General features: G+C 37.1%; 3 protein-coding genes across 4 annotated transcripts in view; 2 read left to right on the top strand and 1 right to left on the bottom strand.

The window, feature by feature from the left end:
- The window catches only part of LOC106966067 (olfactory receptor 51H1-like), a 281,581-nt gene that overhangs the window by 247,859 nt on the left and 7,924 nt on the right, over positions 1–25,798 (top strand). For both annotated transcript variants that reach the window (XM_053203609.1, XM_015062144.3), the window contains one exon: positions 10,981–11,039. In XM_053203609.1, coding sequence (XP_053059584.1) covers positions 10,981–11,039 — 59 coding nt within the window. The remainder of the gene's footprint in view (positions 1–10,980; positions 11,040–25,798) is intronic.
- On the top strand, positions 1,499–2,646 carry LOC106966137 (olfactory receptor 51H1-like). The gene has a single exon (XM_015062210.2). The coding sequence runs from the start codon at positions 1,690–1,692 to the stop codon at positions 2,644–2,646; it is 957 nt and encodes a 318-aa protein (XP_014917696.1). The 5' UTR covers positions 1,499–1,689.
- LOC106966068 (olfactory receptor 51H1) lies at positions 8,165–9,257 on the bottom strand. Its single transcript, XM_015062145.3, has one exon. The coding sequence runs from the start codon at positions 9,116–9,118 to the stop codon at positions 8,165–8,167; it is 954 nt and encodes a 317-aa protein (XP_014917631.1). The 5' UTR covers positions 9,119–9,257.

Here is a 25,798-nt window from a genome sequence, read left to right as displayed (position 1 = left end):
AAATGAATATTTCATAGAAAGACAGAAAATGTCGTGGCTAAGACTGGGGAAATATGAATCAGAAATCTTTCAAAGAGGATCTTTTGGGAAATGTCAAAAAAAAGGTAATAATATGGTTTTTGATTCATCATGAGCATGGGTCAGCCAGAAATGTATACGTAGCCTAGAGGTGAGATATTTAATAATTGAATAAAAGAGGATAAATTATTCAAAAATTACAAGATATTCAAAGTAAATGTGATTCTTTGCTGATAGAGGAGAACCTATTAGTTTTCACTTCCACTAACTGTAAAAAACTCTGACCAAAAAACTCAAAACAAACAGAACAAAAAATGGAAGGAAACAAATGAAAAACTCAATGTCAGTACAGAAAACATATGAAGAAAGGAACTTTTTATTCCAAGTAATCATAATAAAAAGCACACATCATGCTTTCTAATGTCTCTACATTTTTACATTTTTAATACTTACACTGCCCCTATGGGGTAGGTACTATGATTGCCACATGTTACACATACAGGACTGTATGTTGAGAAGCAGAGGAACTGGAATCTGAATCCAAGATGTGCCAGTCCAGAGTCCACGTTCTCGACACTACATTGCCTCATAGTCAACTTGATCACAATCAACTGATGAAGGCAACTGAGGAGTGTCTTAAGCATGAGAGCCTCTCAGAGAGTGTGTTCTACATCTAGCTAGCATTCATGTCTGAAGTCAAATGTCCCATCAGGGGGTCCTGTGGCATAAATATAGTTATTGATTCTAGCAACATAAGGGTGTCTCCCAGATGTCTATTAAGGCCTCTGTAAAGACTCAGTGTTACATGTGTTATGCATGATCACTGTGCCTTAGCAATAGGTCATTATCAGATGATCCCAATCCTGAAAAAGGCTTCAAGTGAACACTGAGGGTCTCACTTCCTTTTAGACAAAGAGAGTTATGCTAAAAAAAAAAAAAAAAAAAAAAAAAGAAATACTGTTGTTGCTTTCTTAAGTATGATTTAGTACCCATTCGACTAAGATTTTACCAGATTGGAGATGATAATACATTTCATTTTCTGTAATGGTAGGTGGCTGCCTGAGGTTCGTGGGTTGAGAATGATTCTGAGGCCACATCCAGGTTCAGGGTAAATGAAGGAGTGTTGTGCTCAAATAGAAGCATAGGCATGTACACTGGGTATTTCCATCCCTATCCTAGATACAAGGTCCATTGCCTTCATGGGAGATCTTGGCAGAAGGAGTATGATGGGTAGGGATAACATCCTTTATGGGGAATCAAATAATTAATATTTTGTATTGATTCTGTCTTAGTTATTATGTCCTTAACCTTGCTCAACTGCTTGTAATATATTGGTTAGAAAGAGGGAAGAAAGGACAGGAGAGGAAGGACATTTTACCTAATGCACTATCATTACAGTGTGTGCTTCAAACTGAATGTGACTTATTTGTAGTTGGGTGAGTCTTTTTCTCCTGGGCCAGGAGATGCTTTCTCAACAGGATATATGGAGGAGTAGTAATTTCAGGGGTTCATTTCTCTCTTATACCCTCCCTACTAATGTGAAAATAACATTGTTTCACTCTAAGGAAAGTCAGATTCTACTATATTATTAATCCCTGTCACTGTATTTTTAGGAGGTCACCCATCAGGATCCTGCAAGCTCTCTCCTCATGCCTGTGTCACACTGGCTTCATGGCAGATAATAACCACTCTCACTTCCAACACCCTTACTTTGTCTTAACGGGAATTCCAGGGCTTGAACAAAAGTATTACTGGATAGCATTCCCACTGGGTGCTATATATGTCATTGCCCTCTTTGGCAATGGTGTTATCATCTCTACCATCAAGTCTGAATCATCCCTGCATATCCCCATGTACTATTTTCTCTGCATGCTGGCCCTGGCAGACATGGGACTTACCCTCTGTACTCTGCCCTCTATGCTAGGCATATTCTGGTTTAACTATAAGTCCATTGCCTTTGATTCCTGCCTTGTTCAGATGTACTTCATTCACACCTTCTCAGCCATTGAATCTGGTGTACTGGTGGCCATGGCCTTTGATCGGGTTGTAGCCATCTGGAACCCCCTCAGGTATGGGACCATCATAACCAATGGTGTGGTCTGCAGAGCTGGGACAGTCATCTTGACAAGGGCAGTCTGTGTGGTCTTCCCTGTGCCTTTCCTCATCAAGCGACTTCCCTTCTACCACTCCAACATCCTCTCCCACTCCTTCTGCCTTCACCAAGATGTCATGCGCCTTGCCTGTGCCAGCACTCGTATCAACAGTCTCTATGGCCTTATTGCTGTCATCTTCACCAAGGGTTCTGACTCCCTCTCTATCCTCCTCTCCTATGTGTTCATACTCCGAGCGGTAATGGCCATTGCCTCAGGGGAGGGCCGGCTGAAAGCACTCAACACCTGTGTTTCACATATCTGTGCTGTACTCATCTTCTATGTTCCACTCATTGGGCTGTCTGTCATCCATCGTTTTGGAAAGCATCTTTCACCACTGACTCATGTCCTCATGGCTAATGCCTACCTTCTTGTACCCCCTGTGCTAAACCCTGTAGTCTATACCGTGAAGACCAAGGAGATGAGAAAGAAAATAATTCAAATATTTGTTCAAACCAAGATCACTGCAGAGGGTTAGGGTCAACCAGTTTGAAAGAGGAAGAATCTATTCTGTAAAGGCTCAATTATGACTATTAGAAATAAAGGTTTATATTTTTCATGTTTTCTCTGTGATTTGAATTGGGCAAAGAGGGATTTCCCTGCACTCAAAGTATACTTTCCTTTTCCTGTGCCAAATTGTTCTTTGCCTAGTATAGAAAGAGTGACATATTTAGGAACTATTCAATGTACTGTCCTATAGCCCTGTATTTATGAGTTGGCATGTAATAGCTAAAGGTAGGACATATTATTAATTCAGTTTTTAAATAACTGTTTTGAACACAAATAGGTCATGAGTTTAATGCCATTTAAATTGAAGCTTGCCAAGTCAATTTCACATTCTAACTCAAGAATTAAGAAAGGTCTCCATTAGTTTAAAAGGGGAGAAATGAACTATACTCATTAAATAATAAGAGAACACCTGGGGATAATACATAATTAAAATAAAATATGAATCAGAAAAATGATCAAATTTTAGGATTAAGGTTATAAATGTAGGGGTGCCTGGGTGGCTCAGTCGGTTAAATGTCTGTTGATCTCAGCTCACGTCATGAGCTCATGGTTCATGGGGTCAAGCTCTGCATTGGGCTATGTTCTGGCAGTGTGGAGAATGCTTGGGATTCTCTCCCTCCCTCTCTCTCTGTCCCTTCCCTTCTCACACATGCACACACTCTCTCTCTCAAAATGAGTAAATAAACTAAGAAAAAATAATAAATGTATACAGTTGATCAGGGGCCAACTATGTTGCATAACTTGAGATCAAAAGATTAAGAGTGAGGTTTTGCTTTTCCACGTGTGACACTCCTTATTTTCTTACCTTGGCATCTAGTGTTGTTATGAAAGTAAGTTTAATCATATGAGTACAATTATTTGTAAACTATGAGATTCTATGCGACTATAAGGAGTGTTCAAGAATATCAAATCTAAGAGAATAAGAGAACTTGTATTTGTAGACTATCCACTAAGCAAAAGACACAGTGCCAGAGCCTTTTACATGTTATTTAATTCGGCAATTATGGCATCTCTCTGAGGGAGAGTGTTATAGACTATTAACTATATGTGATGAGGCAAATACAGGAAGTGACAAGTTTGAAATTTTTTACAGCAGTTTGACTGCAGTGACACCAAAGCACACAATTTTCTATACAATACAATAAAATTGTGTGGATGCCACTTTTTTTCCTGGTCTGAGTAGCTGGGGTGTGAGGTTTCCCAGGAAGACAAACGGGGTGCAGTTTGAGCCATAAGGCATGATTGTGGTTTCTGGTGTGATGAGGGGAGTTAAGTGCAGGTCCATATAGAGGGGCAGGGAGAGGATGGGCTGAGATGAACTGAATTAAAAGGGGGGGGTGGAGGATCCTGGGTGGCTCAGTCAGTTGAGAAACTGATTCTTGATTTCCACTCAGGTCTTGATCCCAGGATTGTGGGATCAAGCCCTGTGTTGGGCTCTGTGCTGAGTCTGGAGGAGTTGCTTATCTATTGTATTTTAAGATTGTTTTGAAATTCTAATTTTTTTAAATGAGAAAAGGAAGTCTTGAAGAGAATAGATCTGGGTGAGAGATTATGTTCTATTATCTTTCCATATCAGGGACCTCTGTGGCCCAGTCTCCACACCGTTGTTACAGTGAGCTAGATCTCTAATTCACATTTTTGGAAAGTAATGTAGGTGTTTATTGTAGGTTTCTTTAAAAAAAGTGATGAAGGGAGTTTGCAGAGCAAAAGGCATAACAATACTTCATGAAATACTCTTTGAGCATTTTTCTCTGTCTTCTCATGGAGGCTGCTAATAGTCTATTTTTCTGTTCTCTGTCTTCATGTGGTCCTCTCATGAAACTTAGCTTCCTGCTCACTTCCTCCTTCCCAGCCAGGTGCAGCTGTCCTGAAGTGTAAGTATATGAGAAGGAAAAGTTTTGTTCCCACACTGAGAATTAAACAAGTTGTTTTCAGAATGTGTGCACGCCAGAGGAACTTAAGTCTTTGTGTTTCTGTCAACGTGGCCATGTACAACATGGCTTTTATTTGTTTTGTTGTTTTGAGGATATAATCTTGTTGTTTTGTATGTATGGTTACCAGTCATAGGCTAATTTAATTTTCATTTGATTTTTAAATTTATAGCATGCTATTTCTGTTTAATGGTTCATGTCTGAAGGTAGACTTGAATTGTGCCCTAAGTATTAACAGGTGATGACTGATAAACATGTGGCACTTTGTGGCTGTGACAAATTGGCCACTCTATGAAATAAACCAGGAGATGAATCTCCCATGTGAACATTCCCAAATCTAGGATATATAAATCTGTTTTCCCCAAATTGTTTTCAACAGACATACTCCATCTGATAAATCCTTCCTTAACAAGTAGTAAATTTAGTAATGTATCAAATTAAAATTTCCTAAACATCTTATTTTAACACATAGTTAAACATGTAGTTTGACATATTATTCCTGTGCTGTTGTCTTCCTACTTAGAGAGGTTCTCTCCTCATTCCATTCCATAATTCTGACCAAAAAAAAAAAAATGTATCTTACATTTGCAAGAGGACCAAACAATACTGATTACCATGGGTGTGGATGACACAGGCAAATCAAAGAATCAAGGACTGAGTTTCTGAATATGTTTCAGTATGTTTTTGAATGTTGTATAAATGAAGCATGTTTATACCTTTAAAGAAAGAACTAGAAAGTGATTACTGTAGGGAAGAGCAAGGGTTAAATAAAGCTTGTGTGGTAATTGAAGTATATAAAAAATTCCACAGAGGGATAATGCAAGGGCAATTACAAATGAAAAAGTAGACCATGAAGGAGAAAAGAAGGGGAGAGATCCATTGGGCTATATTTTAATGTGTATTTATTTTTGAGAGAGAGACAGAGAGAGAGAGAGCAGGAAAGGGGCATAGAAAGAGAGACACAGAATCCAAAGCAGGCAGCATGGAGCCTGACATAGGGCTCTAACTCACAGACCATGAGATCATGATCTGAGCTGAAGTCGGACACTTAAACAACTGAGCCACTGAGGCACCATTACCTATAGCCATTGGGCTATATTTTAAAGCCATTACCATGAATGGCATTTTGGCAGAAGAGAGTTACTGAGGTAGCAGAGTGACAAGGGGGAAACTTTGAGAAATACCCACATCCTGTGGGAAAGGAAGAAGTAAAGGCAGGTGACAAAAGAAGGTAGAAGAAGTAGATGTAATAGAGCGCCATGAAATCAGCAAAGAAAAGGGGACTGCAAATATTTGTAATTTGCCCAAATAAATTAAGCTGAAGGAGGATTGAGAGGAAAATACTTGGTTTGTTAATTACAAAGAGATCTGACCCATGCAAAACATAGCTATCATATATTAATGGAGACAAAAGCCAGACTGCAGAAGCCACAGGAGGACTGCACAGTAAAGATGTGGAGTATGTGTATAGATTGCTGCTAAAGAATTTAGACTTTTGATCTTGCTACCTCATGGCCCCACCAGAGAATCAGAGAATAATGGTGTGCAAAGGGCACTTTCAGCTCATTTCCTCTGTCACTACAGTATGTGAGCACTGTGAAGATATCCCCTGGTGGTTGTCTTTTATCCTTAGTCTAGAGTGGTAGTTTTCAAGATTTTAGTTATGTATCTATATAGGAAAAAAAGGACACTCCCCAATATGTTTATATTTTATATTCATTTATTCAAAAATTGTATATGGTAACACATTAAGAAAAATAAACATTTTTGAAGGCTGAGATAAACTTAAATACAAATAAAGTTCTATTTTTTCTCTTTGTAGGCCAACTGATATTAATGTGTCCTTTCTGGGACTCATGTTTTCCATTTAGATGGCATCGATATTTCTGCAGCCACCAACCATTTCAAGTAACTGCCACTATTAACTTTCATCCTGGCAGTTGAACTTCTTCTTAAGGTTTTGACAATATTGATTCCTAGTTTATCTACCATGCATCTGTGTCTTAGGTTTGCTTCCTCCCCATGGAATTTGCTGCCAGCCTAGGAAACCCCAAGATATGGATCAAGTCTCAATTCATAGGCTTTAAAATTTACATCTAAATTTTAATCTCATTCTGACACTTAGAAACTGTTTAACAAGCAAGTTCCTTAACTGCTCTAAATCTTATTTCTCCCAGGTGTCAAATATTGCTCACACCAAATCTGAAAGATTGTTGGGAGGATATTAATTAAGATATATAAAGACAGATAGCATTATTTATTAGTATTAATAAATTAAATGTGATGTTGTAATGTAATAACCTACTTGGCTTGTAATGGTATATGTATTTCCTTGCAGAGAAATATGCCAGGGATTGAGCAGCAAATTGGTGAATATATCTCCATGGTCTAGCATCATGAATGGCATTTCATTAGGGCTAAATGCCTATTTATTGAATGAACAAATAATTATCCTAGCAATTTCATTGTGTAATGATTAATAAAATACTTAAAACAGGTATTAGCATCAATGCAAAGGCACACTGCATTTGACATACTCATCCTCACACATGCGTTCACTGCTTTCTTAAACTTCTTCCCAGTGCTGAAAGTTTTCACTTGTCCTCGTAAAAAGCCCAGGAGTAATTTTAGTTGGATCATCGAGTACACAGTAAAATAGTCTTCACTCATACTGTGTCAAAAGAGTAAGGGTAGAACGTCTATTATTCTACTCAGCATGTGGCAGAAAACTAAGACTATTATAACTCTGTAAAGAAGTGATATTCCCTAAAAGAAAAGGTGTAGGGGCACCTGGGTGGCTCAATCGGTTAAGCGGCCAACTCTTGGTTTTGGCTCAGATCGTGATCTCACTGTTTGTGAATTTCAGCCCTGCATCAGACTCTGCTCAAGAAGCGCAGAGCCTTCTTGGGATTGTCCCTCTTTCTCTCTCTCTGACCCTCCCCTGCTCATGCATGTGCACATGCTCTCTTTCTCTCTCAAAATAAACAAACAACCAAACAAACAAACAAACTTTTAAAAAAAGGTGTAAATCAAGTAACCACAGATGTGTCTGTTTTAATTTTATCATAGGTACTCTTCACTCAGTAAATACCAAAACATAAATGCTATTTGATTCTGTGACAGTTTTCTTTGCTCTTTTGTTAAGAAAAACAAAACAAAACAAAACGATATCTCAGAGGTCCAACCCTTCAGTAGTGCTGTTGTGCTTCTAGAATTCTTCTTTATGTAATCATTATTTAATTGATGATTAAAGAAAGAATGCTACTTCATCTTATATGAGTAAATGCTCATAAGTGCTATCTAGATACACAGGTAATAATTTATACCATTACTGATGCTCATCTCCCAGTTTCAAAGAAGAAAAATTATGATGTTAATTAAATTAGATTTTGTATGTGACACCAGATTTCAAAATGGAGTGCATACAGGACAAGAATGACCCATGTTACTTCGTCACCCACAATCCTTGCCCACCCTTGAATTTCACTAGATGTGCATAATCTGACTGCATTGGAACTGCTGAAATGGCCACACCTTATACTTGACTCCACTTCCCTAGGCCCTGTCTTTTCTCCCCTGGAACATGTGTAAGATCCGCCTTCGTATCTGCTTAGTCTTCACACTATAGACAATGGGGTTTAGTACAGGGGGGAGTAACAGATAGATATTGGCCATGAGTGTGTGTACTACTGGTGATAGATGCTTCCCAAATCTGTGGATCATGGTGACACCAATGAGAGGAACATAGAAGAGGAGCACAGCACAGATGTGAGAAAGGCAGGTGTTGAGGGCTTTGACCCTTTCAGTTCTGGAAGCAATGCCCAGCACAGTCTTCAGGATGAGCATGTAAGAAAAGAGAATGATGAGGGCATCCAGCCCCAATGTGAAGATGACTATGATGAGGCCATAGAGACTGTTGATGCGGGTGCTGGCACAGGCTAGCCGCATTGCATCTTGGTGGAGACAGTATGAATGAGACAAGACGTTGGAATGGCAAAAAGGTAGCCGCTTTATAAGGAATGGCACAGGCAAAACCACACAGACTGCCCGGATGAGGACAGCTATTCCAATCTTTCCAATGATGTCAGGGGTGAGGATGGAAGCATAGCGTAATGGGTCTCGGATGGCCACAAAACGGTCAAAGGCCATGGACACTAATACTCCTGATTCTACCACTCCAAATCCGTGGATGAAAAACATCTGTGTAATGCATGCATCAAAGGGAATCTCAGGGGCATTAAACCAGAAGATGCTGAGCATGGAGGGTGAGGTGGACATGGAGAGACTAACATCGGTGACAGCCAAGATAGAGAGGAAGTAGTACATAGGCTCATGGAGACTCTCGTCTACCTTGATGACAGCTAAGATGGTTCCATTTCCCAGGAGAGTTAGTGTGTAGAGAAATCCCAAGGGAAAGGCCATCCATGGGTTTTTATCTGACATCCCAGGGATACCTGTCAAAATGAAACTGTGGTGGTTGGCATGTGATGCAGTTGAATTCATTGTCATGGTCTCACTGTTGGGGGAGGCTGGACTCTCCCACTAAGCTTGCAGCTCCTAAATTGAAAATATATTTTCATAGAAGACAGGTAAATGGCTTTATAAATAGAGAAGAAGAACAATAGAGGGGGCAGTTATGTTAAAAACAGCATCTAGGAGGTTTTTGTATCACTATGTCCTTTTTCTTCCTAGACAATCACATGAAATGAAGCAGCAGCACCCAAGGGCTTGATAGCGTAGAGCATTTTGCTAAATAATAATAATAAAAAAACCCACTATAAACTCACAACACCACTACCACACAAACACCTACCCACAGCTCCACTGCCATCACAAACCCACATTCACACAAATACATACAGTCGCATACATACACGTATGTGTGTGTGTTCTTCCACATGTTTAGGCATTCACTTCACTGTATTTATGATGGCCTACATTTGTAAATAGAAGCATTAGTGGATAAAACTGTTAAAATTAATATTTAACCTTCACAAATTTTAACAATTTATAATTTTCCATAATCTCATTTTAAACCAGCCGGGAATAAAGGTGCCCGAGAAACAACCACACATAGGATATGAGAGTTGCCAGTTACAAAATTTTTATTTTGAGAATCTCCTAACATACCAGAAACTTGGGGTCATTCTTAAAACTTCTTCTTTCATCAAACCAACATTTAACCAACTTCACACTTGCTTCAGAACATATGAAATAAGTATTCCTTTTCTGTCTTTTGTACAGTCAATAAATAAGATAACCCATTTCTCCCGGACTTCCCAACAGACCATCCTCCATCTACTAGTGCCTCTGCCAACAATTCTTCATTCTGAAGTCTGAATAAACTTTTTGGATTTGGGATATGATTTTATTCATCACCAGCAAAAGCTCCTTTAAGGGCTTCTATTGTACCTAGAACGGAGTCTCAAATATTTATCTTAAAAAAATTTTTTATGTGTACTTATTTTTGAAAGAGAGAGAGAGAGACAGGCAGAGAGAGACACAGAGAGAGAGAGATAGAGAGCAGAGGAGGGGCTGATAGAGGGAGACACAGCATGTGAGGCAGGCTCCAGGCTCTGAGCTGTCAACACAGAGCCAGATGTGGGCCCAAACCACGATGACCTGAGCCAAAGTTGGACACTCAACCAACTAAGCTACTCAGGCACCCCTCAAATCTTTATCTTAGCCCTCCAGATACAGCAGGATTCAGCTCCTATGCCTATCTTCTGCTCCCACACCAACTTACATTATTTCTCTCCCCTTTGGTCTCTTTAATCCAGCCAAATTTTCAGTGTTTCAGTTCCTGGATCCAAGTGAGATACTTCCTGATACAGGATTTCCACATATGTTCTTCCCTGTTCTTTATGCCTCTCTCTACCTCCCATACAACTCTTCTTTGCTGAGTCAAAGCCTATATATCCATCCCAAGTAAGCCTTTTCCAAATGCGCATAGTGGTTAAGATTTCTTAGTATGCTGTTTTCATATTCTGGGCATGTCCTTATCATAAGTGAGTACAGTTAAATATTGTATGATTATTTGTTTCATGTCCCTCTCTCCTGCTAGAAGTTAAACTTCCTAAAGGAAGGAATATTTATATGTTCATCACTTAATAAAACACATGTTAAGCATATATTAGTGTTTCCAAATGTGTGAAATGAAGGAATTAAATAATAAATTAATTAATGTGAATGATTGAATGTCATTATTTTTTTCAGAAGTCTTACAAATCCTCAAACTCCTCCCTGATCTTCTATATGTAGGTTGGGAATCATTAACCAAGAAAAGCATCTCTTTTTCTAAAATGGAACAGATAAAAAAACTTAAATGAGGAGACTTTGAAGGATATCATAGTGTCTTTATTCTCACCTAGGTGCCTCATATGGGAAAGGAGAAAGAAAAATCTCAAGAGCCAACAAGGTGACCAGTCAGGTAGGCTTCTCTATTCCATCTGCTTCCTGTTCTTCTGCTGTGAGTTGAGGAATTACTGTTTTGGAGACAGCACTATGAAGAAGTTACTTTGCAGAATCTGATCTCTTAGACACAGAGGAATCATCAAGAGACAGTGTAGTCCACTTACAAAGGTTGTGTTATGTGTTGCAAACAGAATCTGGATTCAGAATCTACAACACATAACACATAGTTGGGATTTATCTCTCCCAATAAATCACTATGCTCAAATTTAAACAAAACACTTTGTGGTGTCTGTCTAACCCTTTGGCTGCTCCCTGAAGAAGCGCTTTTTATACTTTACATGGTAAGTGAGAGTCCTTCACTTGTTTGGGCCTGCTGATGCAAGCAATTCTGATGGCTTTCATTTGGGAAGAATCAGTTGGCTCATTCCTGCTGGATGCTTTACGTGGAAAGACTTGAAAAATCTTTGATATTCTTGAAATCCCTAGGACCTATGGAAGCACTGTTGTTCTATGGAAATGGTGATTCTTGTTTTCACAGATTCTTGTTTCTAATGCTTTTGACTGTTTTTCTTTATCCAAATGTGTTTTACCTCATCTTATTTCCCCCTCATTCCTATCTCTATCTTTCCCTTTTACATTCTCTCTAAATGTTCAGCCCCCTCTTTTTCTACCTCCCAGTTCAATTCATATACTCTTCCATCCAGTCTTTATTTCATTCTTCCCCATGAACTAGGCTCTCCCCTATAGTACATATAGTCCTTAATACCCACACATACACATATTTTCTTCCATCTTTTCTTGTCTAGACTCTTGTCATCTGCTCTTATCATTTTCCTTGCTAGAATTTCTATGAGGATTTAATGAAATAATGTACGTAAATAATTCCACACAGCACTCACTATGTAGAGGACATGTAAAAACTATTTTAAGATTAATTTATTACCTGTATCAATCTCTATGCTCCAGTTCAGAATTGATTTGGCTTCTTTCCTTTCCTGAGATTAGCAAACAAGACACTTATGAAGACTTCTCAAACCTCTGGTGGTGTTTGGAGCCATCACGACTCTATAACAATTTCACAACTCCTCTGTAAACATCCCAGAGGAGTGTTGTTAGCCTCTAGGCTATTCCATCATGATTCCCCTAAGGAGTCCGAACCCATCTGTCAAACTGTCCTTTGTTTTGCCAAAAAAATTTAAATTTTTCTTCATTTTATTTTCACTCTGTCAGCCAAGTTTGAAGAAGGATCCACTTCTCCCTTACACACATATGTGCACTTATGATATATATGTATACATATATGTACACATACATATATATGTACATATATAATATATATGTTATAATACATATATATTATATATGTACATATATATAGTATATATGTAATAATACATATATATGTATATACATACACACACACATGCACACATACACACATACACACATACACACATATATATAAAGATTTGTCTCATGTTGAATCACTAAATAAGTTCTAGGATTCCAGCCAAATGTTGGTCCAGGTCTCTGACTCCAAAACCAGTCTCAGTCTCAGTGATGACATAGTGTTGTGATTTACCCTGAAATAGAGCTGGGATTTACTGTTGTTTTGGATTGGAGAGAAGGTTTGGTTGGACTCTCCATCAGGAACACCAAGAACAAAGTTTTCCGAATTTGTTGCGGTCTCTGATTTCCTGGGCTATTAGTTCAACCTATCATATATAATTTCTTTCATTTCTTTTAATTATTTTTTCTGTAATTTTTTTCATCAGTGAGGTAATTCTTAAAGTTACAGAAATAGCTCATTCATTGTTCCATCAGTATGTGCCCTTGTGTTGTCAGTCTTTCAAGTGTCCACAGGCCCTATCCACCACCTCTTCATGCTCCTTCTCATCTCATTATTTTCCTTCAGAAGCATAGTTACATTATAAAAGCAGAAAACAAAAGCCAGATATAAATAATTCTTATGATGATGCTTTTTATTGGCACGTTAGAGAATGTATTGTAGAAGTCTATGTATTTTAAATTTCTAAACTCATTTCTTTTCCAGTGTGTATCACAACCTATAGACCACCTATTCAACTAGTGCTTTATAATAAGTGTGTCTGTATATTTTTACAAAGAGTTTGTGATTATGTTTAGGAATCTATGATTATTTGTATATTTATAGTTTTATATAATCCTACATGTGAGGGGTGTGTGTGTGTGTGTGTGTGTGTGTGTGTGTGTGTGTGTAATTTCTATAGATGAGTTTTTATTCTTTTTCAACTGTCTTTAAGTACCCCAAATCATTAAGGGTAATGAGTTAAAAGACAAAGTCTTTGCCCTTAAGGAGTTTCAAGTTTATGAGAGTGTTTAATGCTCCCCAGTCTCTTTGAAGTACTGTTAGAGACAGCAATACACACACACACAAAGTATTTGATACAAACTGTCTGAGGCTTTCAGCTGGTGGTTTGGACTATTCTGAGGATATCATGACTTGCCTCAGTCATATAGCTACAGAAACCAATGCTACCTGTAGCCTAACCTCTTCCAGGAAGACTCCCAGATTATCCTAACAATCAATTTCCTATTGTCTGGAGCTCTATTTTATCAAGGATCTGCTTCTCCAGACACAAAGTGGCACAGTTTAGCAGAAAGAGTAGTCTGTGAAGTATGATATACCAGTTTTAATTTTACTTGAAACCAGTTTTAATTTTTCATCTGTTTTATCCTAGAGAAAGTCATTAGACCTCCTTTTCATTCAACATTTCCTTGTCCTATATTATAACACTTCTCCTGGTTAAGCCTAGCTATTCCCTCACCTTTCCATCTGTATTTGTACAGCCCAAAGTGCTAGAAGAAATCATACAACCATGTTGACTCATTACCAAATAGCTCACACACTCTGTGCTTTCAAACAATCGTACTTAGTGACTCTTCTCCCATTCCCTTACATCTTACCCAAATCTTTATTCTGTGTTGCTGACTTCACTTCCTACTTCATTGAGAAAAATGAAACAATCAGAAAACAATATCCAGTGCCCTAAATTACATTTATTCACCTAAGAGATTCAAATATATGCTGATTTCTTGGTTACCTTATGTAAATTAGATGAAATATGCATAATCCTTTCTAAAACCAATTCTTCCAGGGGCCCCTGGGTGGCTCTGTGGGTTACACATCTGACTTCCACGCAGGTTGTGATCTCACAGTTTATGGGTCTGAGCCCCATGTCAGACTTTACACTGACAGAACAATGGAGCCTGCTTCAGATTCTCTGTTTCCCTCTCTCTCTGTTTCTCCCATGTGCTCTCCCTCCCTCTCTCTCTCAAAAATGAATAAACCTTAAAAAACACACACACACACACACAATTCTTTCAAATTTGCACTAAATCCTTTCCTGTGTTTACCCAGGAACATCAGTTCAGCAGTTTTTTGTTTGTTTGTTTGTTTGCTTGTTTTACCACTCTTCCTTACCATAATGTCTTTACCCTCTTGATTATCTGTATGAGCATCAAACATGAAGTCATGTTTTCTGTCAGAAAAAGATGTTTAAGCCAATAGTAGTCTCAGTTTGTTATTCCTTTTAATGTAAAACACTCTAAAGCAGGAAAAATGTTGTCAGGAAAAGAGGAATTTCTGCCTACTTCATATGACATATGAGGCACTTCCTCTCTGGATAAATTATTTAAAAAAATATAACAACAGAAACATTTTCAGAATCTGGGATTTGACTAAAGCCATGCAATAAATTTAGAAACACTCATTTATACTGGAAAAACTTTTACAGCTTCAGATAAGGACACCATTCTCTCACCACTGACTTTTTTTTTTTTAAGTAGTTTTACCTGGTTCTAGTTGGCTTTTTAAAAAATGAAGAGCTGTGCTGCTGGAGTGCAGGCTCAACTTGAACTGGAAGGAAAAAAGCAACAAAGGCTGTGTTAACTAAACTAGGCAAAATCAGTAAAAAATAAACACAATTTTGGTCATTTGAGTTTGTAAGTAGGGCACCAGAAAGAAATTTAACAGGGAGAATCTGGAAATAAGAGTCATGGAAGCATTAAATAAGCTTTGTATGCACCCCTGGCTTTCTGAGAAACTACAACCATGTTGGGGAAACCCAAGAGAACCTGCTAGAAAGTCAAAGCAAAGAGGTATTTGAAAACTAGTTGAATATTAAGTATGCTTCCCAAATAATATGCAGATCAATCAGCAAAGTGTTTTTGGCTTAAGGTTTATTGGTGTGTCACCAAGATGTGCAGACACATGAGCAACTCCTAAGAAGCCAGGCTAAAAAATTAAATAAAAATAAAAATAATATGAGAAGACACAACAGTGGCTGCACTTCGCAGAAGAGATTTATTGTGGGAATATAGATGTCACAGTTTAAATTCACACAAGTTACTAAAAATGAACAAAAAGATAAAATAACATAAACATAGCAACCCTTTGAAAAACAATTACAAATGTGAGATGTCTATGCTATAATTTTTAAGATCCTGAGGTCTTAAAGAAAACAATCTGAGACTTTCAAAGAAACAGGAAAGCATGAACCATAATTAAGAAAAAAGCAATCAATATAATCTGACTCTTAAAGCACACATATACTGGTTTTAGCAGACAAATAATTCAAAGAATCATGCATTCAAATAATTAAAGAAAATTATGTTCAAGTAGTTAAAGGAAATGTAATGGTAGTGATTGAATGAATAGGGAAAGTCCATAGAGAAATTGAAACTATAAGACAGAAATAAAGAATTAAAAAATTATAATAAACTGAAATTTTAAACAATAACTTCATGGACTCAGCAGATTTGAGAAAAGAGAAGGAAGAATCTGTGAACTTGAAGACAAATAGAAAAGTCTCAAGTTCAAATAATATAGAGAAAAATATTGAATAAAAATGAACAGAGTCTCAAATATTTGTGGGGCAACATCAGCATGTCAACATATGTATATTGGTAGGTCCAGAAGAAGAAAGCAAAGTAGCAGAATCAATAACTGAAGATATCATGTTAAAAAATTTATATATTTAGCAACAATAACAAATAGTACACATGTCCAAGAAGCTCAATCTTAACTGTGATAAATGCAAAGATATTAACACATAGAAACATCATAACCAAATTGCCCATAGCCCAAGACTGATAATAGCAAAAAGAAAATGACTAATCAAGTTAAAGAGTAAAAAAAAGTTGAAATAATTCCTGACTTTTATCAGTAGAAAAAAAAAATGGAGGCTGAAAAGAAGTGAAATGGCATATTAAAAGTTCTGAAAGAAAAAAAGCAGTCAAACATTAAAACAGCACAATAAAAATTTTTAACATGAAAGAACACAACAAAGGAGGAAAGGAAGAACCAAAAAAGGCTGGAACGTATAAAAAATGTCAACAATACATATATAAATCCAACCAAATTAATAGTTACATTAAACTTGAATCAACTATAAACTCCAGTCAAAAAACAGAGATTAACAGACAGATAAAGAAATATCCAAGTATGTGCTACCCATAGCAGCATAACTTAGAGTCAAAGATAAAAATAAGTTGGAAGTAAAGGATGGAAAAATTTCACCATGAAAACCATATTCATAACAAACCTGGAACATTTATACTACCAGACAAAATAGACCTTAATACAAGAAATATTACTAGAGGCAAAGAGAGATATTTAAAGATGTGAACACATGCTGAACTTACAGTAATTATAAATGTCTGTGCACCTAAAATCTAGCCACAAATATATATGAATTTAAAAAATGAGAGAATTGAAAATAAAAACAGGCTATTCAATAATTATAGTTGGGAATTTTAATAATTCTGTATCAGTAATGGATAGAACAACTAGACAGAAAATCAGTAAAGACATAAAAGATTTAAAAGACATTATCAACTAACTTGCCATAACTTATGTATCTATCTATCTATCTATCTATCTATCTATCATCTATCTATCTATGTATTGATCTGTTATGGAAAGTTGGCATATCTATATATCTATATATCCCTATTTACATATATCTATACACTCCACTTAACAGTAGCATAACACTAAGCCTTCAAAAACACATACAACATTCTCAAGGAGAGACCATATACAAGGCCATAAAACAAGTCAAAATAAATTTAGAATCATTAAAGTCATATGTAGAATATTTTTTGGCCACAATAGAATCAGATTAGAAATTAAAAAAAAGAAAGAAAGATATCTGTACCTTATCCCAAGTTATGGAAATTAAACCACACACTTCTAAATAAACCATGGGACAAAGAAGAAATAAAAAGCACAATTATAAAATATTTTAAATTGAGTTAAATTAAAAATAATGTGTCAGAAGATGGCGGCGTAGGAGGACGCTGGGCTCACCGTGTCCTGCTGATCACTTAAATTCCACCCGCATCTGCCTAAATAACCCAGAAAATCACCAGAAGACTAGCAGAACGGAGTCTCTGGAGCCAAGCATAGACAAGAGGTACATGGAAGAGAGTAGGAAGGGCGGAGAGGCTGTGCACGCTACATGGACTGGCAGGAGGGACCATGGGCGGAGGGGCAGCTCGAGCAGGACTTAACATCTGGAAGGTTATAAGTTAACAGCTCTGCTCGGAGAGCAGGAGGGCTGGAGGACAACGGGAGGGAGAGTTGTTGAGCCGTGGACGACAGACCTCAGCTTGGCGAGAAACAAAGGTGCTCACCAGCGCCAGCTCCCTCGCCCATCCCCCAGCCAAAATCCCAAAGGGAACAAGTTCCTGTCAGGGAACTGGCTTGCACCGTGCAAACACCCAATGTTGTGCTTCTGCAGATCCATCCCTCTGGCAGCGGGTCTGACTCCCTCCTGGTGCCGCAGAGCCTCTCCCAAAGTGGATCTCTGAAGGAAAAGCGAACTGAGCCTGCCCCTCCCGCCCCCGTGCACCTTGCTGATCCACCCCAGCTAATATGCCAGATCCCCAGCACCACAAGCCTGGCAGTGTGCAAGTAGCCCAGACAGGTCATGCCACCCCACAGTGAATCCCACCCCTAAGCGAGGGGAAGAGAAGGTACACACCAGTCTGACTGTGGCCCTAGCAGTGGGCTGGGGGCAGACATCAGGTCTGACTGTGGCCTGCCCACCAATGCAAGTTATTTAAGACAGCACAGGGGAAGTGCCCTGCAGTTCTGCACCACTCCAGGGACTATCCAAAATGACAAAATGGAAGAATTCCCCTCAAAAAAATCTCCAGGAAATAACAACAGTTAACGAACTGATCAAAAAGGATTTAAACAATATAACAGAAAGAGAATTTAGAATAATAGTCATAAAATTAATCGCTGGGCTTGAAAACAGTATAAAGGACAGCAGAGAATCTATTGCTACAGAGATCAAGGGACTAAGGAACAGCCAGGAGGAGCTAAAAAATGCTATTAATGAGCTTCAAAATAAAATGGAGACGACCACAGCTCGGATTGAAGAGGCAGAGGAGAGAATAGGTGAACCAGAAGATAAAATTATGGAAAAAGAAGAAGCTGAAAAAAAGAGAGATAAAAAAATCCAGGAGTATGAGGGGAAAATTAGAGAACTAAGTGATGCACTAAAGAGAAATAATCTACACATAATTGGTATTCCAGAGGAGGAAGAGAGAGGGAAAGGTGCTGAAGATGTACTGGAAGAAATAATAGCTGAGAACTTCCCTGATCTGGGGAAGGAAAAAGGCATTGAAATCCAAGAGGCACAGAGAACTCCCTTCAGATGTAACTTGAATCGATCTTCTGCACGACATATCATAGTGAAACTGGCAAAATACAAGGATAAAGAGAAAATTCTGAAAGCAGCTAGGGATAAATGTGCTCTAACATATAAAGGGAGACCAATAAGACTAGTGATGGATCTCTCTACTGAAACTTGGCAGGCCAGAAAGGAATGGCAGGAAATCTTCAATGTGATGAATGGAAAAAATATGCAGCCGAGAATCCTCTATCCAGAAAATCTGTCATTTAGAATAGAAGGAGAGATAAAGGTCTTCCCAAACAAACAAAAATTGAAGGAATTCATCACCGCTAAGACAGCCCTACAAGAGATCCTAAGGGGGATCCTGTGAGACAAAGTACCAGAGACATGGCTACAAGCATGAAACCTACAGACATCACAATGACTCTAAACCCATATCTTTCTATAATAACACTGAATGTAAAAGGACTAAATGTGCCAATCAAAAGACATAGGGTATCAAAATGGGTAAAAAAACAAGACCCATCTATTTGCTGTCTACAAGAGACTTATTTTAGACCTGAGGACACTTTCAGATTGAAAGTGAGGGGATGGAGAACTATTTATCATGCTACTGGAAGTCAAAAGAAAGCTGGAGTAGCCATACTTAGATCAGACAAACTAGACTTTAAATGAAAGGCTGTAACAAGAGATGAAGAAGGGCATTATATAATAATTACAGGGTCTATCCATCAGGAAGAGCTAACAATTATAAATGTCTATGCGCCGAATACTGGAGCCCCCAAATATATAAAACAATTCATCACAAACATAAGCAACCTTATTGACAAGAATGTGGTAATTGCAGGGGACTTTAATACCCCACTTACAGAAATGGATAGATCATCTAGACACACGGTCAATAAAGAAACAAGGGCCCTGAATGATACATTGGATCAGATGGACTTGACAGATCTATTTAGAACTCTGCATCCCAAAGCAACAGAATATACTTTCTTCTCGAGTGCACACGGAACATTCTCCAACATAGATCACATACTGGGTCACAAAACAGACCTTCATAAGTATACAAGAATTGAGATCATACCATGCATACTTTCAGGCCACAATGCTATGAAGCTTGAAATCAACCAGAGGAAAACGTCTGGAAAACCTCCAAAAGCATGGAGGTTAAAGAACACCCTACTAAGGAATGAATGGGTCAACCAGGCAATTAGAGAAGAAATTAAAAAATATATGGAAACAAACGAAAATGAAAATACAACAATCCAAACGCTTTGGGATGCAGCAAAGGCAGTCCTGAGAGGAAAATACATTTCAATCCAGGCCTATATCAAGAAACAAGAAAAATCCCAAATACAAAATCTAACAGCACACCTAAAGGAAATAGAAACAGAAAAACAAAGACAGCCTAAACCCAGCAGAAGAAGAGAAATAATAAAGATCAGAGCAGAAATAAACAATATAGAATCTAAAAAAACTGTAGAGCAGATCAACGAAACCAAGAGTTGATTTTTTGAAAAAATACACAAAATTGATAAACCTCTAGCCAGGCTTCTCAAAAAGAAAACGGAATGACCCAAATAGATAAAATCATGAATGAAAATGGAATTATTACAACCAATCCCTCAGAGATACAAAAAATTATCAGGGAATACTATGAAAAATTATATGCCAACAAACTGGACAACCTGGAAGAAATGGACAAATTCCTAAACACCCACACACTTCCAAAACTGAAACAGGAGGAAATAGAAAGATTGAACAGACCCATAACCAGTGAAGAAATTGAAGCAGTTATCAAAAATCTCCCGACAAATAAGAGTCCAGGACCAGATGGCTTCCCTGGGGAATTCTACCAGACATTTAAAGCAGAGATAATACCTATCTTTCTCAAGCTATTCCAAGAAATAGAAAGGGAAGGAAAACTTCCAGACTCATTCTATGAAGCCAGTATTACTTTGATTCCTAAATCAGACAGAGACCCAGTAAAAAAAGAGAACTACAGGTCAATATCCCTGATGAATGTGGATTGAAAAATTCTCAATAAGACACTAACAAATCTAATTCAATGGCATATAAAAAGAATTATTCACCATGATCAAGTGGGATTCATTCCTGGCATGCAGGGCTTGTTCAATATTTGCAAATCAGTCAATGTGATACATCATATTAATAAAAGAAAAGATAAGAACCATATGATCCTGTCAATTGATGCAGAAAAAGCCTTTGACAAAATTCAGCACCCTTTCTTAATAAAAACCCTTGAGAAAGTCGGGATAGAAGGAACATACTTAAACATCATAAAAGCCATTTATGAAAAGCCCACAGCTAACATCATCCTCAATGGGAAAAAAATGAGAGCTTTTTCCCTGAGATCAGGAACACGACAGGCATGTCCACTCTCACCGCTGTTGTTTAACATAGTGTTGGAAGTTCTAGCATCAGCAATCAGACAACAAAAGGAAATCAAAGGCATCAAAATTGGCAAAGATGAAGTCAAGCTTTCACTTTCCGCAGATGACATGATATTATACATGGAAAATCCGATAGACTCCACCAAATGTGTGCTAGAACTAATTCACGAATTCAGCAAAGTTGCAGGATAGAAAATCAATGTACAGAAATCAGTTGCATTCTTATACACTAATAATGAAGCAACAGAAAGACAAATAAAGAAATTGATCCCATTCACCATTGCACCAAGAAGCATAACATACCTAGGAATAAATCTAACCAAAGATGTAAAAGATCTGTATGCTGAAAACTATAGAAAGCTTATGAAGGTAATTGAAGAAGGCATAAAGAAATGGAAAAACATTCCATGCTCATGGATTGGAAGAATAAATATTGTTAAAATGTCAATACTACCCAAAGCTATCTACACATTCAATTCAATCCCAATCAAAATTTCACCAGCATTCTTCTCGAAGCTAGAACAAGCAATCCTAAAATTCATATGGAACCACAAATGGCCCCGAATAGCCAAAGTAATTTTGAAGAAGAAGACCAAAGCAGGAGGCATCACAATCCCAGACTTTAGCCTCTACTACAAAGCTGTACTCATCAAGACAGCATGGTATTGGCACAAAAACAGACACATAGACCAATGGAATAGAATAGAAACCCCAGAACTAGACCCACAAAAGTATGGCCAACTAATTTGACAAAGCAGGAAAGAATATCCAATGGAAATAAGACAGTCTCTTTCACAAATGGTGCTGGGAGAACTGGACAGCAACATGCACAAGAATGAAACTAGACCACTTTCTTACACCATTCACTAAAATAAACTCAAAATGGATAAAGGACCTGCATGTGAGAAAGGAAACCATCAAAACCCTAGAGGAGAAAGCAGGAAAAAACCTCTCTGACCTCAGCTGTAGCAATTTCTTACTTGACACATCCCCAAAGGCAAGGGAATTAAAAGCAAAAATGAACTATTGGGACCTCATGAAGATAAAACGCTTCTGCACAGCAAAAGAAACAATCAACAAAACTAAAAGGCAACCAACGGAATGGGAAAAGATATTTGCAAATGACATATTGGACAGAGGCGTAGTATCCAAAATCTATAAAGAGCTCACCAAACTCCACAACCAAAAAACAAATAATCCAGTGAAGAAATGGGCAGAAAACGTGAATAGACACTTCTCTAAAGAAGACATTCAGATGGCCAACAGGCACGTGAAAAGTTGCTCAACATCATTCCTCATCAAGGAAATACAAATGTACCTTTAAATTCTATAGTAGGAAAAAGTCAATAAATTAAGCTTCTACCTCAATGGAGACAAAGAATAAAACCAAAGTTTTATTGGTTAGAAGAGAAAGTTAAATGCAAAGTCAGTATAAAGAGTGAAATAATAAAGATCACTGCCAAAAGAGAAAATTGAAAAGAAAAACAGAATTTCATAAAACCAAAGTTTGATTCCTTTGCAAGATCATCAAATTTGAGTTTCAGCTAAACTAGCCAAGAGAAAAAAAGAGGCATGACATTAAAACCTCAAATCAGGAATGATTGAGGAGATATCACCATCAACCCTGCAGATATAAAAAGGATTGCAGTGGAATATTTTTTCAATTTTTTTTTAAATTCTAGGTAGTTAACATATAGTGTAATATTGTTTTCAGGGGTAGAATTTAGTGATTCATCACTTACATATAATATCCAACGACAAGTACTGTCCTTAGTACCCATCACTGATTTAGCCCATCCCTCCACTGACTTCCCTTCCAGCAACCCTCAGTTGGTTCTCTATAGTTAAGAGACTCTTATAGTTTGCCTCCCTCTCTGTTTTTTATCTTATTTTTCTACCCTTCTTCTAGGTTCATCGTTTTGTGTCTTACATTCCACAGATGAGTGAAATCATGTCTCCATTCACGTCAATGAAAATGACAGGATTTCATTCTTTTTTGTGGCTGAGTAATAATCCATTGTATATATGTATACCACCTCTTCTTATAGATTCCTCAGTCGATGGAGATTTGGGCTCTTTCCATAATTTGGGTGTTGCTGATAATGCTGATATAATCATTGGGGTGCATGTAACTTTTTGAATCAGTGTTTTTTTTTTTTTTAATTTAAATAAAAGTCAGTTAACATACAGTGTAGTCTTGGCTTCAGGAGTAGAACCCAGCAACTCGTCTCTTACATGTAACACCCAGTGTTCATCCCAAAAGTGCCTTCCTTAATGCCCATCACTCATTTAACCCATCCGCCACACACCTCCCTCCGTCAACCCTTAGTTTGTTCTTTGTTGTAAAGAGTCTTATGTCTATTGTGCATATCTATCTATATCTATATCTATATCTATATCTATATCTATATCTATATCTATCTATATCATCTATATCTATATCTGTATCTATCTATATATATCATCTATATAAATATCATCAACATCATCAATATCATCTATATCTGTATTATCTATATCTATATAATCTATATATGCAGATATAGATATGTACCACATCTTCTTTATTCATTTATCAGTCAATAAACATTTGGGCTCTTTCCATCATTTGCCTATTATTGATAGTGCTGCTGTAAACATTGGGGTACATATACCCCTTTGAATCTGTATTTTGTGTCCTTTGGGTAAATACATAGTAGTGCAATTGCTGGATCATAGGGTAGTTCTATTTTTAACTTTTTGAGTAACCTCCATACTGTTTTCTAGAGTGGCTACACCAGTTTTTTTCCCACCAACAGTGTGCAAATGTTCTCCTTTCTCTGCATTCTTACCAACACTTGTTGCTTCTTGTATTGTTAATTTTAGTCATTGTGACAGGGGTGATGTGGTACCTTATTGTGATTTTGATTTGTATTTCCTGGATGATGAGTGATGTTGAGCATCTTTTCATGTGTCCATTAGCCATCTGTATGTCTTCTTTGGTAAAAAGTCTATTCATGACTTCTGCCCATTTCTTAACTGGATTATTTGGGTTTTTTGGGTGTTGAGTTTGACAGGTTCTTTATAGATATTGAATACTAACCCATTATCAGATGTGTCACTTGCAAATACCTTCTCCCATTCCGTGGACTGCCTTTCAGTTTTTTGATTGTTTCCTTCACTGTGCAGAAGCTTTTTGTCTTGATGAGGTCCCAGTAGTTCATTTTTCTTTGGTTTCCCTACCTCTGGTGGTGTGTCTAGTAAGAAGTTACTGTGGCCGCGTCAAAGAGATTGCTGCCTGTGGTCTCCTCTAGGATTTTGATAGTTTCCTGTTTCACATTTAGGTCTTTCACCCATTGGATTAATAATTGAATATAATGAATAATTTTATGCAAACAAATTAGACAAATGTGAGGGGAAAGGAAAATTCCTAGAATGTCAAAAATTCCCCAAGCTGTTTAAATAAAAGATTTTTAAAAATCTAAATAGATATATCAAGTAAAAGACTTGAATTAATTATTAAAATATTTCTCACAAAGAAAACTCCAGGTCTAGATGACTTTACTGTGAATTCTAGCATACATTTAAGGAAAAAAATAATACCATTTCAAAACAGACTCTCTCAGAAAATAGAGAAGGGAATATTTCCTAACTCCTTTTTGAAACTTGTATTACTTGATACAAAATCTAGGTACATGTATCTCAAGAAAACTACAAAAATAACCCTTTATGAATAGAAATGTGAAAATTTTAAACAAAATATTAGTAAACACATATAGCAAGCAAAAAAAATTATATCATAAACAATTGAAGTTTACCCCAATAATCTGAGGTTGGTTTAACATTAAAAGTATTAATGTATAATACCATATAAATAGATTAAAGAAAAACAAAAAAAGATGATTGTATCAGTAAATGAAGAAAAATCATTTTGACATCTAATACCCGTTTATACTAAGAAACAAAACAAAACAAAAAAGTCTCAACAAATCATGGTCACATGAAAAGACTTTAGCATCATTAATCACTAGGAAAGTCAAATTAATTCTGTGATGAGGAACCACTACACATTCCATAAAATCTGACAGTGCCATGCATTGACAAGAATGTGCAGGAATTGAAATCCTTTTACATTATTGATGCAAGTATAAAATGGTTCAGCCACAAACAGTTGGACATTTTCTTCTAAATTAGAGAAATGCCTATCGTACCATCCTGTATTCCTTTTCATGATATCAGCCCAAACATGTCCATACAAAGAGTATATGCTAATGTTTGTAGCAGCATTTTCATAATAGTCAAAAGCTGTGAACAACCCAGATGTATTTCAACTACAAAAGGAATTAAATAAATATGTTTTACCATATGATAACATACTACTCAGCAAGGAAAAGGAACAAGCCATGAATACATTTGGCAACACGGATAAAACTCAAAACACTGTTAAATAGAAGACAATTTATTTTGTGATTCCATTTATATGAAATTTCCAGTAAAGGCAAATTATAAACATAGAAAGCATATCTGTGGTTTGCTGGAGCTGGAGAGAGGCCCAGGACTAACTTCAAACCACCATCAAGGAATCTTTTTATGTAATGGAAGTTTTAAAGTTTTGAAAAAAATGGAAGTTGTTTTGGGGTAATTGTTTCACAATGGTATAAATTTAATATAACTCTTCAAATTGTACACTT

Source organism: Acinonyx jubatus, chromosome D1, assembly GCF_027475565.1.
Source record: "Acinonyx jubatus isolate Ajub_Pintada_27869175 chromosome D1, VMU_Ajub_asm_v1.0, whole genome shotgun sequence".
In the NCBI taxonomy this organism is placed as follows: Eukaryota; Metazoa; Chordata; class Mammalia; order Carnivora; family Felidae; genus Acinonyx; species Acinonyx jubatus.
This window is presented reverse-complemented; position numbering and strand designations above follow the sequence as displayed.